Source organism: Panicum virgatum, chromosome 9K (assembly GCF_016808335.1).
Source record: "Panicum virgatum strain AP13 chromosome 9K, P.virgatum_v5, whole genome shotgun sequence".
In the NCBI taxonomy this organism is placed as follows: Eukaryota; Viridiplantae; Streptophyta; class Magnoliopsida; order Poales; family Poaceae; genus Panicum; species Panicum virgatum.
The window spans coordinates 20560419-20576374 of NC_053144.1; the positions used below are offsets into that span (position 1 = coordinate 20560419).

The 15956-nt window shown below is 45.5% G+C and overlaps 2 protein-coding genes across 2 annotated transcripts; one reads left to right on the plus strand and one right to left on the minus strand.

Moving 5' to 3' along the window:
* Positions 1-1914: 1914 nt before the first annotated feature.
* On the minus strand, positions 1915-2658 carry LOC120648573 (putative ripening-related protein 5). Its single transcript, XM_039925315.1, has one exon. It carries the CDS (start codon positions 2621-2623, stop codon positions 2060-2062), a length of 564 nt encoding a protein of 187 aa, XP_039781249.1. The 5' UTR covers positions 2624-2658; the 3' UTR covers positions 1915-2059.
* An 11028-nt stretch (positions 2659-13686) lies between these two features.
* LOC120650684 (ras-related protein RABA1f) lies at positions 13687-15492 on the plus strand. The gene is made up of 2 exons (XM_039927896.1): positions 13687-14143; positions 14564-15492. Exons 1-2 carry the CDS (start codon positions 13926-13928, stop codon positions 14994-14996), a joined length of 651 nt encoding a protein of 216 aa, XP_039783830.1. The 5' UTR covers positions 13687-13925; the 3' UTR covers positions 14997-15492.
* The last annotated feature ends 464 nt before the right edge of the window (positions 15493-15956 follow it).

The following is a 15956-nucleotide window of genomic DNA, read 5'->3' on the forward strand; positions in this document are numbered from 1 at the left end:
TTGCCTGGAGTGCAGGCCTCGGGGACGCCAGTCAGGCGAGACGTCGGTGTTCCGGCGCTTGGGGCCCAAAGCGCGTCATGATGACCATGTTGAGCGGCTATCCAGGGATGATCTTGAGCTCGAAGGAGAGGATAAGTATCATCGTCCACGATGGTGTCCTGACGGACACAGTCGCTCGCAGAAGCGTAGAGTGCAGCGCTTACGCAATCTCGAAGAGGCGGAAGCAAGGTACCTCGACGAGCTGAGGAAGGCGCATCCGGATCTCGCGGAGCAAGTCAGGCACCCGTGAAGGGTGGAAAGGCGCCCTCCAAGGAGGGAGTGGTGCCCCAAGCTGCCAAAAGCCAATGAGAAGTCATCGGCTGATGTGAATATGGTGTTCGTGCTCCCATCAGAGTTTCGGGCGTCCCAACCGGAGGAGTTGGCCATCGCACAGCTCGATATTGGCCCCCAACCGATCATCTTCGAGAAGCCCATGGAGAAAAGCTACAAACACCTGAAGGGGTTATATCTCAAGGGCCTCATCGACGGCAAGCCTGTGAACAGGATGTTGGTCGATACTGGCGCTGCAGTTAATTTGATGCCGTATTCAGTGCTGCGCCGATTGGGTTGTTTTGCTGCTGATCTTATCAAGACCAACGTAATGCTCAATGATTTCAACGGGCAGCCATTGGAGGCAAAGGGCGTCCTCAATGTGGAGTTAACAGTTGGCCGCAAGACCGTTCCAACTTCGTTCTTCATCGTCAACAGTAAGAGTACGTACACAGTGCTGCTTGGGAGGGATTGGATTCATGCCAATTATTGTGTTCCTTCCACAATGCATCAGTGTTTGGTTCAATGGCATGGCGACGAAGTGGAGGTGGTCCGTGCAGATGACTCCAGTGAGGTTTCGCTCGCAGACATGAACGCCTGGGACGCGGAAGAACAAGAGCCGATCTCAGGGATTGTGCTAGATGACTGTGATCGGATTAAAGCGACAAAAAGTGAATTGAGGCTGGTCTTATCCACTGGCCTCACAGAATAAACACATCCTGGTACGCTACGGAATTCAGCAGGTTTAGAGAGGCCGGTCCCAGCGACCGGCCCCAAAAGGTAGATAATTCTTATTTGGAGTTGAAACTGTTACATTATGAACAAACAATAGCCTGCTCTGGCAGTTGGTTGGTTAATGAGCATTCAGTTTCCAATGGTAATACAGAAACGGCCAGCCCGTGCGGTCGGCCGAAAATTTTCTTTTGTTATCTCTCCGTATTTGCTGTCGACGTGGCAGATGACGACGAGTTGCCTGTGTCCACAGTTGATTTTACAGGCGACGGCAAGTTGGGTTACGGGTTTACATCAGCTGACGATTTGGAGGAAGTCGATATAGGTTCCGGGGATAAGCCGCGACCAACATTTATCATCAAAAGGCTAGACCCGAGCCTGCGTGAGCCGATGATAGCACTATTGAAAGAATACCGGTACTGTTTCGCTTGGGATTATACTGAAATGCTCGGTCTGGATAGAAGCATCGTCGAACATCGGCTCCCGCTTAAGAAAGGATTTCGGCCGTTTCAACAACGAGCACGACAGATGAAGGCCGAAATCCTAGAGGAGGTTAAGAAAGAGGTGCAAAAGATGTTGGACGCAGAGTTGATCAGGCCATGTCGGTATGCAGAATGGATCTCCAGCGTGGTCCCTGTACAAAAGAAGGATGGCCGATGGCGAGTCTGCGTGGATTTCAGAGACCTCAACAGAGCAATGCCAAAGGACGAGTACCCGATGCCCGTTGCGGAAACATTGATCAACCAGTCAATAGTCAACAGTGTTTTTTTCTCACACCAAACTAGCACCAGCCACCGCCCACCAGTCAGCCAGCAATATTTTTTTCTCATAACAAATCAGCGCCAATCAGCACAGCAAACAGAGTGATTATAAGCTGCATATGCTCTATTTATTCCATATACAATAATAATATGTCATACAATACACTAGTGCAGGGCAATGAGCCCATTGACCTGTATCCTCTAATCAAAGCATGTGTCAAGTGCCAACAGAAAGAGCCGACACAATCACCTCAGACTCACTCCTCAGACCAGGTGATGTCCACCATGCCGACGCTCTGGTCGAGCCCCAGGGCGTCCCAGACCGCCGGCGAGGCGTCGACGATGTTGTTGTCGCAAGGCGGCTCGAAGTTGTGCTCGTCGTCGCAGCCGTGCACGGAGTCGCACTCGTCCACCACCTTGGCGTACACGGAGTTGCCGTTCGCGGAGATCTTGATGCGGTGGCCGCAGCGCGCCATGTTGCTGAACCACCCCGTGGAGAGCGCCACCACCTTCTCCTCGTCGCTGTGGTAGGCGTTGTCGCACTCCGACGGGCCGCCGCCATCCTTGCCCTTCTCGAAGCTGTTGAGCGTCAGCACGGCCTTGGTGCTCGCCGTCACCGGCGGGGAGCACCGGTACTGCGGGTACATCTTGCCGTCCTCGCAGCAGTCCGGGTCGTTGCTCTTCTCGCAGTTGCCGGACCGGCCGGGGAGGTACCCGCTGGCGCGGCACACGCCGAGGCGGAGGGAGGACGCCGTGTGGGAGGCGGAGAGCGCGACCAAGAGGAACATCGCCATGGCGGCTGCAGCTCTGGCAGTGGCCATCTTTGCTTCGCTTGAACAAGTGCTCGAGCTCTCCTCGCTCTCACTACTCTTCTCTTGCTTTAAGTATGCTCTGGTTTTGCTTGATGGCTTGAGATCAGGGGTGCATGGGCTTATATAGTTTCTCTTTTCGCCTGATTGTTGCTATGTTCGTATGAACTTGCTCTGGTGCACGTGCCGTACCAAATGGTTTGATGTACGTGTGAACGAGGCGACAATCAAATCCGCGAAACTTGTGCGTTCAGTCTAGTCGAGCTTGATGGGTTTTGCCGTGCCCGAGCAGGAAGTTTTCAATTCGTCTGATGTGGAGGATTCAATCTACACGGTAACGTAGGGTCCTGGAGGCCTTTTTTTTCTAGGGAAACTTAGGGTCCTGAGTCTGTTGCTCTTGGTTGTTTATATTTGTTCACATTAAGAAAAGGAAAATAAATCGTATGGGCCATTGGGCCGTCTACCGGTCAGTCCAGTAGGAGGGTGCTTTGGCCCATCAAGACAACCGGGTTTCTACGGTTGTTGATCAAAATCGATAGAAAAAAGCTAACCAACAACGACGGGTCGCGCTTCCGCGGCAGCGCGCGACCTCACTCCGGCCCGCTTCTGGCCTATTTTGAATTCACGGCCCAATAATCACATGTACCAATATTTTAATCTACCTTTGCTACGGCCCAACGACCCATGCATCATGTGCGTTGCTACTATGTGCTGTCACATGTATACCTATCCGCAGAGCACATGTGAAGAGATAAACTTTTTGTATGAGCTATTAAAAAATATTTTATCTTGTTCATATTATCTCTATTTCGAGAACCGATTGCACCAATATGTTCTATAAGACGAGCCGAACAAAACTAGACCGCACTTGAATATGTTTTAACGATGTTTTACGCTAGTAGCAACTTATGTAATGATTTACTCTCTTTTTGTAGCAATTTATGTGTATATCATATTAATATAGTAACAACTTATATGTATATCAACTATTATTTTGCATCAACTTATATATATAAGTGTATGATTATTTTATTTGAATAACTTGTATCTTATATGTGGGGCAACTCATATGTATAACACGTGCTGTTGTAGGGCAACTTTTTTTATACATGTGGAAAAAATTTATAAGTGTACGACAACTTACTCTTCTTTTACTACTAAAGTGTATGACTTATTATGTTTGCGACAATTTATGTATATTACTATTCTATTTTTGTGACAACTTATGTTCATAACAAATTATGATTTTGAGCCAATTTTATTTTTGTAACAACTTATAAATATTATTTGTAACTATTATCTTATATGTGTGGTAACTTATATCTTATACGTATGGCAACTCATGTGCACAAGAAAAATTCTGTTTTTTGGCAACTTTCATTATACGTATGTGGCAACTCTTATTTCTATGACAATTTATATATAAACTTATGAGTTCGATACTCTCTTTTCTACTACTTATATGCATTACATTTTGTGTTCGTGACAACTTATGCATATGATAGATTTTGTTTGTGACAACTTATGTTTATAACAGATTAATTTTTTGTGGCAACTTTATTTTTATGATAATTTATAAATACTTTCTTGGAAAACTTTTGTCTTATATGTGTGGCAACTTATATTCAATATGTGTGGCAACTTATGTGTATGAAACCTCCTATTTTTGTGGCAACTTATGTGTATAACATATATCAACTTGCTACTAGTTCAAAACATCTTCAAAATATATGCAAGTGCGATCTAGTTTTGACCGTCTCATCACGTAGAACATAACGGTGCAATCGATATTTCAATCGGAGCTCATATGAAGGAGATAATATATTTTTTAGAAGAATACTTTATACTAAAAAGGTTGAAAAGGACGCTGAGCTCAGGAGGAAACAAGACATTGATTTGCTAAAATAGTACTGCAAGTACTGCGCGTGGAAGGCAAAAACCCAGAAAAATGGTGTCGCGCGCTATGCTCTTGGCACGACGGGTCGCGCTTTAACCTCGTCCAAACCGATAGCTCACTGCCGTTCTTTCTACTACTGAGCTTAGAGCACCCTCTCTTTTCGCTGGAGTGGAAACCGGAGAGGACACTACTAGAATTTGGAGGTCAAAGCTGGCCGCATAGCATATCATGGTCCTTCAATTTTGAAATTAACGGCTTCATCAATTATCACTACTACAAAAATACTACTTCCATCTCAAAATATAATAATTTTAAGATTTGATCAAAGTTAAATATTTCCATTTTTGACCAATAATATTTTCAAAAATTTACTTTTAAATAGAAAATAGTGATAGTTCATTTTATTGTGAAAAAAATTCTCTAACTTTTGGGGGCATTTGTTTTCGTTCCCCTACTTTACGTTGCAATTGCGATTGTACCCTCATTTTTCTTAACTTTATGATTTTACTCTTGTTGTTCACAAGTCAACATGATTTTGCTCTCAGGCAACGCGAATGTATCCCAGTCAACAGTCAAAATAGGGGCAAAATCATGTTGAATAGGGGCAGAATCGCGTTGACTGGTGAATAGCAAGGCTAAAATCATATCACAAAGTTAAGAAAAATGAGGGTATAATCACAATTGCACTGCAAAGTAGGAGTAAAAACACCATTTTTTCTAACTTTATGTGTCATTCTTAATAGTTTTGTTACCATCTACAGTAGACGTCTAAAAGATTTTACTTGGAGAAAATCTAAAAATAGCTATATTGGACAGAGGCAGTAGTTTCTAGATGTGGTTGAAAACTCATTTCAAAGGGTAGGTGCGGTACCCGCCACTTATTCTCGCAACTACATATATATTATTACTTGAAGGCGGCAGCCTGCGATATATATTACTTATCTTTATCAATAACACATTAAATTTAAATAAGTAGAAAACCCAATTTACTATATATCTATTTTTCCCTGGGCATACGGACAAAGTGAATTTTTAATGGTACTACAACAAGCTAGCTCCTCCTTAAATTAAAATGTAAAGAACAACAGGAGTCATAGACATCTCAACCTGTCTCAAAAGAATACTCCTACCTGGGTGGGAGATAGCCCTAGCTACGTACTTACACTGGGAGATAGCCCTAGTACGTTGCATTGATAAGAAGAAAGAAACGATAATAATACCGTGTACTTACACTGTGTAGAAAATGCTACGAACCCCACAAGCATAGTAGTAAACAAGAGCACGGAGATGGAGACGTTGCTGTTCCTCATATTGGCCGGATATTGTGGGGCTGAACTCTATATATCTGAAGCCTTCTCCAACCACCATATATATAGAGAGAGAGAAAGAGAGAGAGTGTGAGTGTGTGGTACTACGATAAGGCCAGCTGTTGAACACTGCGATTACAGCGTGAAATAAAGACTACATTCATGGACAAATATATGCTCAAATAAAATCTCTTTGAATGCTTGACAATTTCTGTTGCTCTCAGCGTGGAGTATGAATTATTGTTATTTAACCTGGTCCCCTTTTGTCGCATGCCACTAACTTTTTAGTGGCGTGATTAATGAGATATTAATACATGCATGCGTTCCACGCGCAACGACAGCTCGTTCCGCGCGAACCTGGCCGCGGTCCTCGCCGAGCTCCCTTCCGTCGCCGCGGCCGCGCCAGGGCGCGCCGCCGCTTTGCAGTCCGCCGAGGCCGGCCCCGACCGCGCGTTCGCGCGCGGCTTCTGCTTCTGCGCGCCCGCGGGCTCCTCCTCGGCCGGCGCCTGCCTCGCGTGCCTGGCCGCGGCGGCCGCGGCCCGCGGCAACGCCAGCCGGCGCGCCGGCGTCTGGCGCTCCGGCTGCTTCCTGGCCTACGCGGACACCAGCGCCGCCTCCGCCCACGAGGACGCGTTCCGCGGCTGGTTCTACGCCGGCCCGAGGACGGCGGGGGCGCTGGCCGGCGGCGTGTGCGTGGGCTACCGCGCGCCGGCGGACTGCACCCGGTGTGCTTTGTACGACTCGCTGCGAGCGGCGCCGGCGCTGGGGTGGCTGTCAAGGCTCCGCGGAGACGAGGTGATCGTCGCCGGCTACAGCTGCTGCCTACGCGTCCAGAAGCCACCGTACGAGCAGCTTCGTGAGTTAGCTCTTCGTTGCAATAATCTGTTTGATCGAAAAACGAAAAGTTAGGGGTGAAAAGGTTTCAAAAAGAAAGAAAGAAAAGTGGGAAGAAAGTATCGAGATTTTGATCGATGTTTGCTTTGCCTGCAGGAATTGGAAGCGTTTGCTTTGCCTGCAGGAATTGGAAGCGTTTTCTTTGGGCTGTGGGTCCTGTGTGTGTCACTTCTCGAAGGCCTAATGATCGTAGTGCTGTTATTCAATATCATCAAGACTATACAAGGTGGTTAATCTGTCTCTAATTGTGGCATACTATGTGGGCTTAATTCTTCCTTCTACCTGATGGCATCTTAAGTTGACGCCAGGGTATCAATTTGGTGGCTGGTTTGGTTGCAATGTTCTTAGTATCGAAAGTAACTGCTTATAATTATTTGATATGCTATATTTGTAACCTGGGATATGTTTTTGTTCTATTATGTGCAAATATATCATTAATCTGATCATACGAGTAGTACTAGAGCTGTTTGAAGTGGTATAAGATGCTAAAATAAAGATGAACTTGTTGAAGCACAAGCAGCTGAGGTGTAGTTTAACTGATGATGTATTGTTTTCATGTGTACTCATATTAAATTTCATCCCCTGTGTTTTTGCAGAACCCCAGAGCTGGTACAGTAAGTAAATGGAGAGAGCTCTTCTGTGTTCGCATTGGCACCGTGGGAAGACATAATTAGTAGTGATCCTGTAACTTCATTTCCGTGCACTATATGACCATCATAGGTGACTGACACAATTAGTTAGGGAGTATATACGTTCTAAGTGGTCACATAATAATTGGCTTTAGTGGCCCACTGGCCCTTGTATTATATATGCAGATTGCTCCTAGCTAATAGAATCTACGAAAGGCGATATCATATCTGTTGGATATTGAGGAGGCCCTTATACCCACTAAGTTGAGGATCTGCCCCTATGACACACCAACTCACTCCAGAGTCGGTCAGCTTCTAATTACTTAGTGTACCGGGTCCTTTTGACGGCAGAGCCGCCTTTTGCTTCCGGGAGACAGAGCCTACCAACAGATGAAGCTGACTTCCGGGTGACAGAGCCAACCTTCGATGAAGCCCAGACCCTTTTATGATCCCGGGTGACAGAGCCAATCTTCGATGGATCACAACTTATACACTAAGTACTTAGGCTTAACCGGAAGACTAACACTTATAAAGACACTTACTTTATTGGAGCAACAAAGTTACAAAGGAACACACACCTTTAAGTGGCTAGCCTAACACTCACCCTTCTAGCCCTACCACAACTCATCTACATTGCTCATGGATGGATGCCATGGCAAGGAGGAGGGCTCTATTTATAGGTCAATGGGAACCATGGTATTAGGACAAGTGTCCCCTTCTAGAGAATTCCAAAAATATTTTAACATTTTCTTACTTAGTGGAGAATGTTCTAGAGGGTTACCTTGCATTCCTTTCAATAATATCCAAGCGTGCCAGAAACTCGTGGTGAGTCCGTACTCTGCCACGAGTGCACTGCATTACTGCATACTAGAAGTAGAAGGTGTTTGTGTACGGGCCAAACACAAGAACCACACGGCGTCGCGCAGCTGTGGAAAGCAATAGCCCCTCTCCTCTGAAAGCCAAATTCTTAGTCTCCATCGCGTCGTTGAGCAGTTAGGGCGCGTTTGGCACAGCTTTGTTGGAAGGAGCTTCAGCTTCGCCTCTACTGTATGGAACTGTGCCGCAATGTGTTACGGCCCTATTCATCGAAGCTCTGTCATCCAGCTTCATCTGCAGTCAATGTGAGAGAGTGAGAAGCTGATGAAGCCAGGTTTTGGAAGCTTCACTCGGCTTTGCTACAGTCAGCTACTCATGGCATTCTAACGGGTTTGTTTTTAGGAGCCCAGCCCACGCGGGCCACAACCAGGGTTAAAATATCCGACCGGTCGCCCCTTACCGCCGCCCTCCGGTTCCGGCTAACCGGACCGGTTAGTCCGGTTACCGGTCGGAACCGGCCAAACACAAATTTGAATTCAAATTCCCCCGTTGAAACGGTTCGGACCGGTATACCGGCCGGTTTGACCGGTTTGCCGGCCGGTTTAACTGGTAACCGGTCAAATTCAAATTTTTTTCTTTTTTTATTTAAATTCAAATGCTCGCAAAGTATACTAAATAAATGTTTGTATAATATATTTTAGTCTAAATGAACCCTCCAACATTTTTTTTACTACTTTTACATTATATTTGTATACTTTTGTATGCACGTTTTTTTGTTTAACTTCAAATCCCCGCAAACTATACTAAATGAACGAATTTTTGAGAAAATTTGACACCATTAGATTCGTCGCATCTTGAAGTATTTTTAGGAATTTTTGGGAATTTTTCATTTTTTTGAATTTAAATTTAAATTTTGAATTTGGACCGGTTTCATACCGGATCAAACCGGAACCGGACCGGTTACCGACGGTTAGGTAAACCCTGGCCACAACTGGTTTGCAGATTTCAGTGTGGGCCCAACCAGGTAAAAAATTAGGATTGTAGAAAGAAAAAGCTGCGCATACTTGCTGTGTGCTTTCAGAGAGCAGCATCAAATCCTTCCTAGAGTGAAGATAGAGAGAGATATATAAGCAGTGTATCGAATCATGACCAAGGTATGAGATGGGCTAACCACGCTTGCCACGCGGTGATCACCACGTCCGAGACCCGGCTTATGAATCGCTTGTGTCTAATCTGCGCAAGCCGTACGGTATTACTATTAGACTTGAGACAACTCACGGGTATTTTGCTCCGAGAAGAACTGCCTCCTGCTGGGCTGGCTTTGGGCCCGAACACGGCTCACAAAGATGCGCGTCCTCCGGCTGGATCCCAGCTGTATTAAGCCATCCTATCTCAAAAAAAAAGCTGTATTAAGCCATCGTTGCACTCCCGATCCGCCGCCGCCACCGCTGGCTCACCGTGTGGAGCGTGCGCATGCAGGTAAACCTGCCGGCCGCCGACTACGTACTCGAACGCGTCGGGAGAGACTACAAGTGGTAAAGCAAAAGCATCCTCGCCGTCTCCGGCGCGGACACCCGGCCCTCTCGTAGATTTGGCTCTAGCATCAATCGATCGATCATTCCGCGAGCCGACCAGCCGGCCACCGACGACAGGCCAGAGCTAAGTACTTACATGCATGCTGAACCGCAGCGGAGTTTAGGCCATTTTTAGGGAAAGTTTCATGAGTACATGACCAGTGATCTGAACCCCAGCGGAGCTTAGGCCATTTTTAGTGAAAGTTTCATAAACACGATTAACACATCATCTAAAAATATTTAAAATAGGAAAAGAGTCTACATAATCCCCTAACTATTCATAGTGGACTACGTCACCCCCAAACTATATATAAATCGGATTTTTCCAGCCCTGAACTTTTCAAGACGTTCAAATAACCCCGCAAGTGGTTTTGGATAGTGATTTTGCTACAATGGGGAGGTTTTATCTTTTTCATTTTTATTTATTTGCATTGAATATTTGAAAAATCATAGTAAATAATAAAAAAATAGAAAATTCAATTTTGTTGGACTCCACATGAGTAGGATCTAAATAATGAAGATATAATATGATATGCTCTAATATATATATATATATATATATATATATATATATATATATATATTGTTGTAGCTTTAAATCTATACTTTTTTCTATAATTAATTGAAACAATTCATAGCTGCAGCTTCTGTGATCCCATTGTGGTGAATTTATTATGGTTGGCAAATTATTGTATGCTTGAACTGTAGTAAAAAATCGAAGGCCGGGCGGAGGGGCGTGCAGCCCGTGCGGCTACACAGGCCCCCATTTTGTTGGGGCCCCAAACTTTTACATACACCATGATCAATCTCATTAGCTCACTAATTATTACGTAGCTCCTTGTTTCTAACAGGCCGACCCTAATATAATAACTAGGGGTGATAACGGATCATAGTTCCGATAGTCTCTTCACAATTCAATTTGGCCCTCATATATTTTTAGATCAAAATTATATAATATTATAGCACGTTTCTTTTAGGACCAACTATTTTATTAGTGTCCGACTCTTAGATTATCTAGACTAAATTTTAATGCCCTTTACCACCCCTAAATGTAACTTACGCATGTTGGACGCACGCCTCTTGCCAAAATATCTGCTAGCTTGCCCAATTTCCCTCGAGTCTTTGTATATGCTGATTCATCATCACACCATCACAACTCGCGCTCATGCATTCATCTTATGTGATATAAAAATCGCTTGAGGTCATATCTTCTGCAAATCGATCTAGAAAATGTGATTTTGCACTTATTGATTTGGTTATGATAGCACTTGAGAAGTGTTGGAGAAGATTGATTATGTATCATTGAACATTTTATTTCAAGGAAAAAAGACAAAAATAAAGTTGTTTATGTAAATATTATGCAACTAAGATTAAATAGATACAATTTTTGACATATTTCGTTCCTATGTAATACTATGATATGCTTTAGTATAAAGGTTTTACTTTAGCTTTAGATCTATGATTTTTCTATAATTAATTGATACAATTCATAGATGCAGCTTCTATGACTCAATTGTGGTGATTTTTGTATGGTTGACAAATTATTATATGCTTGAACTACAGTAAAATTTTTATACTGATTTAATCATGTATAAGTTAGTTATATATTTATGAATGCGAACGCGTGTGTGATCCTCGCGACGGGCGGCACAAAGCAATGCGCATGCGTTGGCGCGCGTACGAGCGTGCACTCGCGCACCGTGCATGTGACAAGCTTGCTTGGCATGCACACTGTTTGATGCATGCGTTGCTAGCTGCCACATATTATGTTGTTTCATTTCCGTCAATTGATCAGAGATGGCCTTTGCACTTTCTTCACCCATCGCCGAAATTCACCTTCTAGCTCGTGAGGACACCCTACTTACGGTGCAGGGCGTGGGAGGGGCCAAGGTCGTCGCGTGATGGCGTGATGCATGATGACCAAGGTGGCACCGTGCGCCGCAAGTTCCATCTCACACACTAGCTAGGAGGGGCCATGCATCATGCGACCTCTGTCCGGACCCGGCCCGGTCGTCAGCGTGGAGTCCGTGCCCGTCTCGTATACGGTCTAAAACGTGCGCGTATGCAGATGAGCCACGCGCGGCCTCGCGGTGCCGACGCGCGCCACACTAATCTACTTCTCGCGTGCCGCGCACGCAAGGCAGTCTCTGTCTCTCCGATCGGACTCTCCAACGTCCAATCCTCGCCTGCAAAACAACCACCACCGCATATGTAATGCAAGTTGCAACATCGTAGTTTGAATGTTTGATTAGTACCGTACCGACCACATGGAGCGAGAAACACGGCTTCAACTACGTGGAGTTTATGGGCCTTAAACGGGTTGAATGTACCGTCTCATTATCTGTGTCGTGCCCATGCCGATACTGTGTGCTCAGATTTCGGCCAAAGCACTACGCTACACAAGTCTCTAGCACTATGCCCATCATGCCGTGTTCGTGTCGGGTTTTCTATTGCTATTTTTCGTGCTGCCCATCTAAGGCCTCGTTTAGATTGCGAAAAATTTCGGCCTGGTCAAAAAAAATTTCGCGCACGCCTGTTTGGGAACTAAACGGTGGCCAAAAAAATTCAGTCTTCTACTGTTCATTCACGGGACATACAGGCAGCCGGCCCACCCATCAGCGATTTTCACCCCCTCCCCAGCGACCGTGTCAGTTCGCGAACTAAACGCCACCCAAAATCCTGATCGCGAACAGACTTTCCATGGCGTCCTGACAGTGTCAGCTTTTTTGCTTTGGCCAAAAATTTTCGCAATCTAAACGCGGCCTAACACAGTCTATTTGGCCACCAATAGAGGGGATTAACTGAACAACGCCTAGCGGATCATTCCGTGAGCCGCGGCCGGCCGGCCACCAACAGGCCAGTTAATTACATCACACACTAGCTGCATGCATCTCCTGTCAGGGAAACCCATCCAGCGCTCCTCGTTCACGCACACGCACACGAACGTGTGTGATCTGAAGAATGATCACGACTACTGCGTGGGACACAATAATGATGCGTTGCTGCCAAGCGTACGTTGTGTTTTTCCCACCAAAAAATAGAAAAAAAAATCAATACTATACGTTGGGTTTAACTTTGGGATGCAGCTTGGTTCGAATAAAGCAGCAGGCTGCCCAGCACCAGCAGGTCGAGTTGCATGCATGCAGTACCCTGAACCTGATCCTAGCTACTATATATATACATGAACTAATTACTGATTTAATTTTGACTATTAATTACTGGTATTAAATGAATGCAGTTTACAAAATTAACTCTATAACTCCTGCGCTAGCAACCTGAAGAATCTAATGAGACATTTGACCGCGTGATTAGATGGCGGTACTGTAGCATCACTGTAGCCAATCATCAATTAATTACCATCATTAGATTCGTCACGAAAAATTACACCCATTTTTAAAGAAATTTCGCAAACAGACTTCATTTAGTACTCCGTGCATGCGAGAATTTCTTCTCAGAAAACGTATTCTAAGATCCTAGAATCATACCAAACGGGGCCAATGCATATGGCCAGTGCCAGATCAACCTGATCGTACTGACATGACTCCTCTATTAGTCAATAATGTTTCTTCTTCAATCAACTAACTTTTCTCCCCCCCCCCTTTTTTTTAAATTTGCCCTTTTGATGTACTGCTGCACTGATGCATGTGTACTCGCCTCCCCTCACGGCTTCCTCCTAAAAAAGAAACATGATCCAAATTACTGCCAGAGTGAAAACACTACCAATGCAAATATAAATAATAATAATGGTACTTCAAATCAGCCTGTCCTTTGTGCTTAAGGTAAAAATCAGATGAAATTCCCCAACTGCAGAGTTAGCATTAGTAATATATAGGTCAAGAGCTAACTACTACTTGGTTATAAAAAGCAATGCGTGAGGTAATGCTGGTTTTTAAGAGGCCTGCGTGCATGCACGTTCATGTTTAGCTAGCTTCTTGCTATTTTCCGGCGTCCCCCCTTGTCCTCAACGTTCTCCCCACCTCCCACCTCCGCCCGCTCCTCTTATACGCGGCACCCACGCCTTGGCCTCCGCCCTCCCCTGCTCCTCCACCTCGCCCTCCCCTCCCGCGGCAGCCCCGAGAAGCGCTGCGGGCCTCACCTGCCCGTCCTCCTTGCCCCAAGAACCGCGGTTCAGGAAGGGAAGGGAAGGGAGGGAAGCGCCTGCCTGCCTGCTGCCGGGGCCGAGCTGCGAGAGCGACCATGGCGTACAGGGCGGAGGACGACTACGACTACCTCTTCAAGGTCGTGCTCATCGGCGACTCCGGGGTCGGCAAATCCAACCTGCTCTCGCGGTTCACGCGCAACGAGTTCAGCCTCGAGTCCAAGTCCACCATCGGGGTCGAGTTCGCCACCAGGAGCATCAGGGTCGACGACAAGGTCGTCAAGGCCCAGATCTGGGACACCGCTGGGCAGGAGAGGTACCCAACCAATCCACCGCCACCCGTTCCCTCCCCTTCCTTATTACTTTCTCGATTTCTTTCTTGCATTGCATTGGTTGGTCCATCAGCTAGCTGCGATTAAGCTTGCCGTCTCTTGAAGGAATTCAATCCCCTTCTGTTGGATTCTCATTCTGCTAGGCTTTCACTATGTTGCATCAAAACTAATAGTTTTCATTTTGTTGAATGCACCATCGCCTCAGTTCGCATCGCACAGCTGACATTATTATTTGCTTCTGGTCAAATCATGCCATCAAATTTTGACAACATTTCATTTGCCGATTCCCTTCTTGTGTAATCCTAATTTTGGAATTAACAGACAGTATTCTGTGTAACAGGCTCCAATGTGATCGATCGACTTGTTCATCTAATCAGCTCAGTCTCGTATTATGATTCCTGTAGGTATCGGGCGATTACAAGTGCGTACTATCGAGGGGCTGTGGGCGCACTTGTCGTGTACGACGTGACACGCCATGTGACCTTTGAGAATGTGGAGAGGTGGTTGAAGGAGCTCCGGGATCACACGGATGCAAACATTGTCATCATGCTTGTCGGCAACAAGGCGGACCTGCGACACCTTAGGGCCGTGTCCGTGGAGGATGCCAAGGGCTTCGCCGAGAGGGAGAGCACCTTCTTCATGGAAACCTCTGCGCTGGAGTCCATGAACGTTGAGAGTGCCTTCACCGAGGTCCTAACTCAGATCTACCGTGTGGTCAGCAAGAAGGCCCTCGACATTGGAGATGACCCTGCTGCCCCACCGAGAGGGCAAACCATCAATGTTGGAGGCAAGGATGATGTCTCTGCTGTGAAGAAGTCAGGGTGTTGTTCATCCTAAATCATCCCTTACGACCATGGAAAGGATTAACCATATCTATGCTCATCCCTTGTGCTGCCTAGCCTGCTGGTTGGTTACGAGATTATGTGTTGGTACATACACCAGAAGAATGCATGGTTTAGAGGTTAAGAACTTAATTCCAGCTAGGTTGGGACAAAAACTAACTTTTCGCAGTGTCAGTGACATTCATGGTTTACTTGTGTATGGTTTATATGCACCACTGTTCAACACTAATAGGCATTAGAATTCTCTCTCCCACACCTCACTACGTAACATTCCCGGCCTGCTAAAGTGTTGTAATTGGAGCTACTGATGATGATGTTTGCTTGCTGGGAGCAAAGAGTATAACTTTGTCTTTCATGTCACGAGGGGTTATGTTCCACTCGGTAAATGTTCATCTGTCATTGGTAGGCAGCAAGTGTTTTTAGAGGGTTATATCATGTAATTCTCACAGATGTACAAAATTTGGATTATTGAAGGTTTATGTTCCTCGTCAGCCTATTCATTTTCATGTTCAGACATACACATTTACAGTTGCTGTTCCTGATGGTTTTATTTGCGGCTATTTTTTCAATCCGTGGGATCATTAAACGTGAGTAAGTTTGTGTACACAGTACACGCTAGCAGTATTACTTGTGCCGATTTGTGTACGCAAATCACTTCCGACTTCCATCCCCTCCAGACCTCAGATCAGGTTTGTGTCGATCGATCGTGGTGTTCTTCTGGTCTTCTTATCTTGCCCTTTTAAAAGGAGAGATATCAGCTGAGAATAGACCAAAGAGACTTTTCACTAGTGCTGGTTGGAAAAATTTATATCAATGTATGAAGAAAAAACTACTCTGAAGGTAAAAAAGGAATAAATAAAGAACAAGTTGGACAATATGAAAAAGAAATATACATGGTTTATACAGTTCAAGAATTGTGCAACTGGACTCGGATGGAATGAGGCAAAACTAACCG

Bases quoted from the DNA above. Each gene is read 5' to 3' on its own strand.
- LOC120648573 (XM_039925315.1), bottom strand. From the start codon at position 2,623: ATGGCCACTGCCAGAGCTGCAGCCGCCATGGCGATGTTCCTCTTGGTC.
- LOC120650684 (XM_039927896.1), top strand. From the start codon at position 13,926: ATGGCGTACAGGGCGGAGGACGACTACGACTACCTCTTCAAGGTCGTG. The intron at 14,144-14,563 runs GTACCCAACCAA...TGATTCCTGTAG, and splicing joins GACACCGCTGGGCAGGAGAG to GTATCGGGCGATTACAAGTG.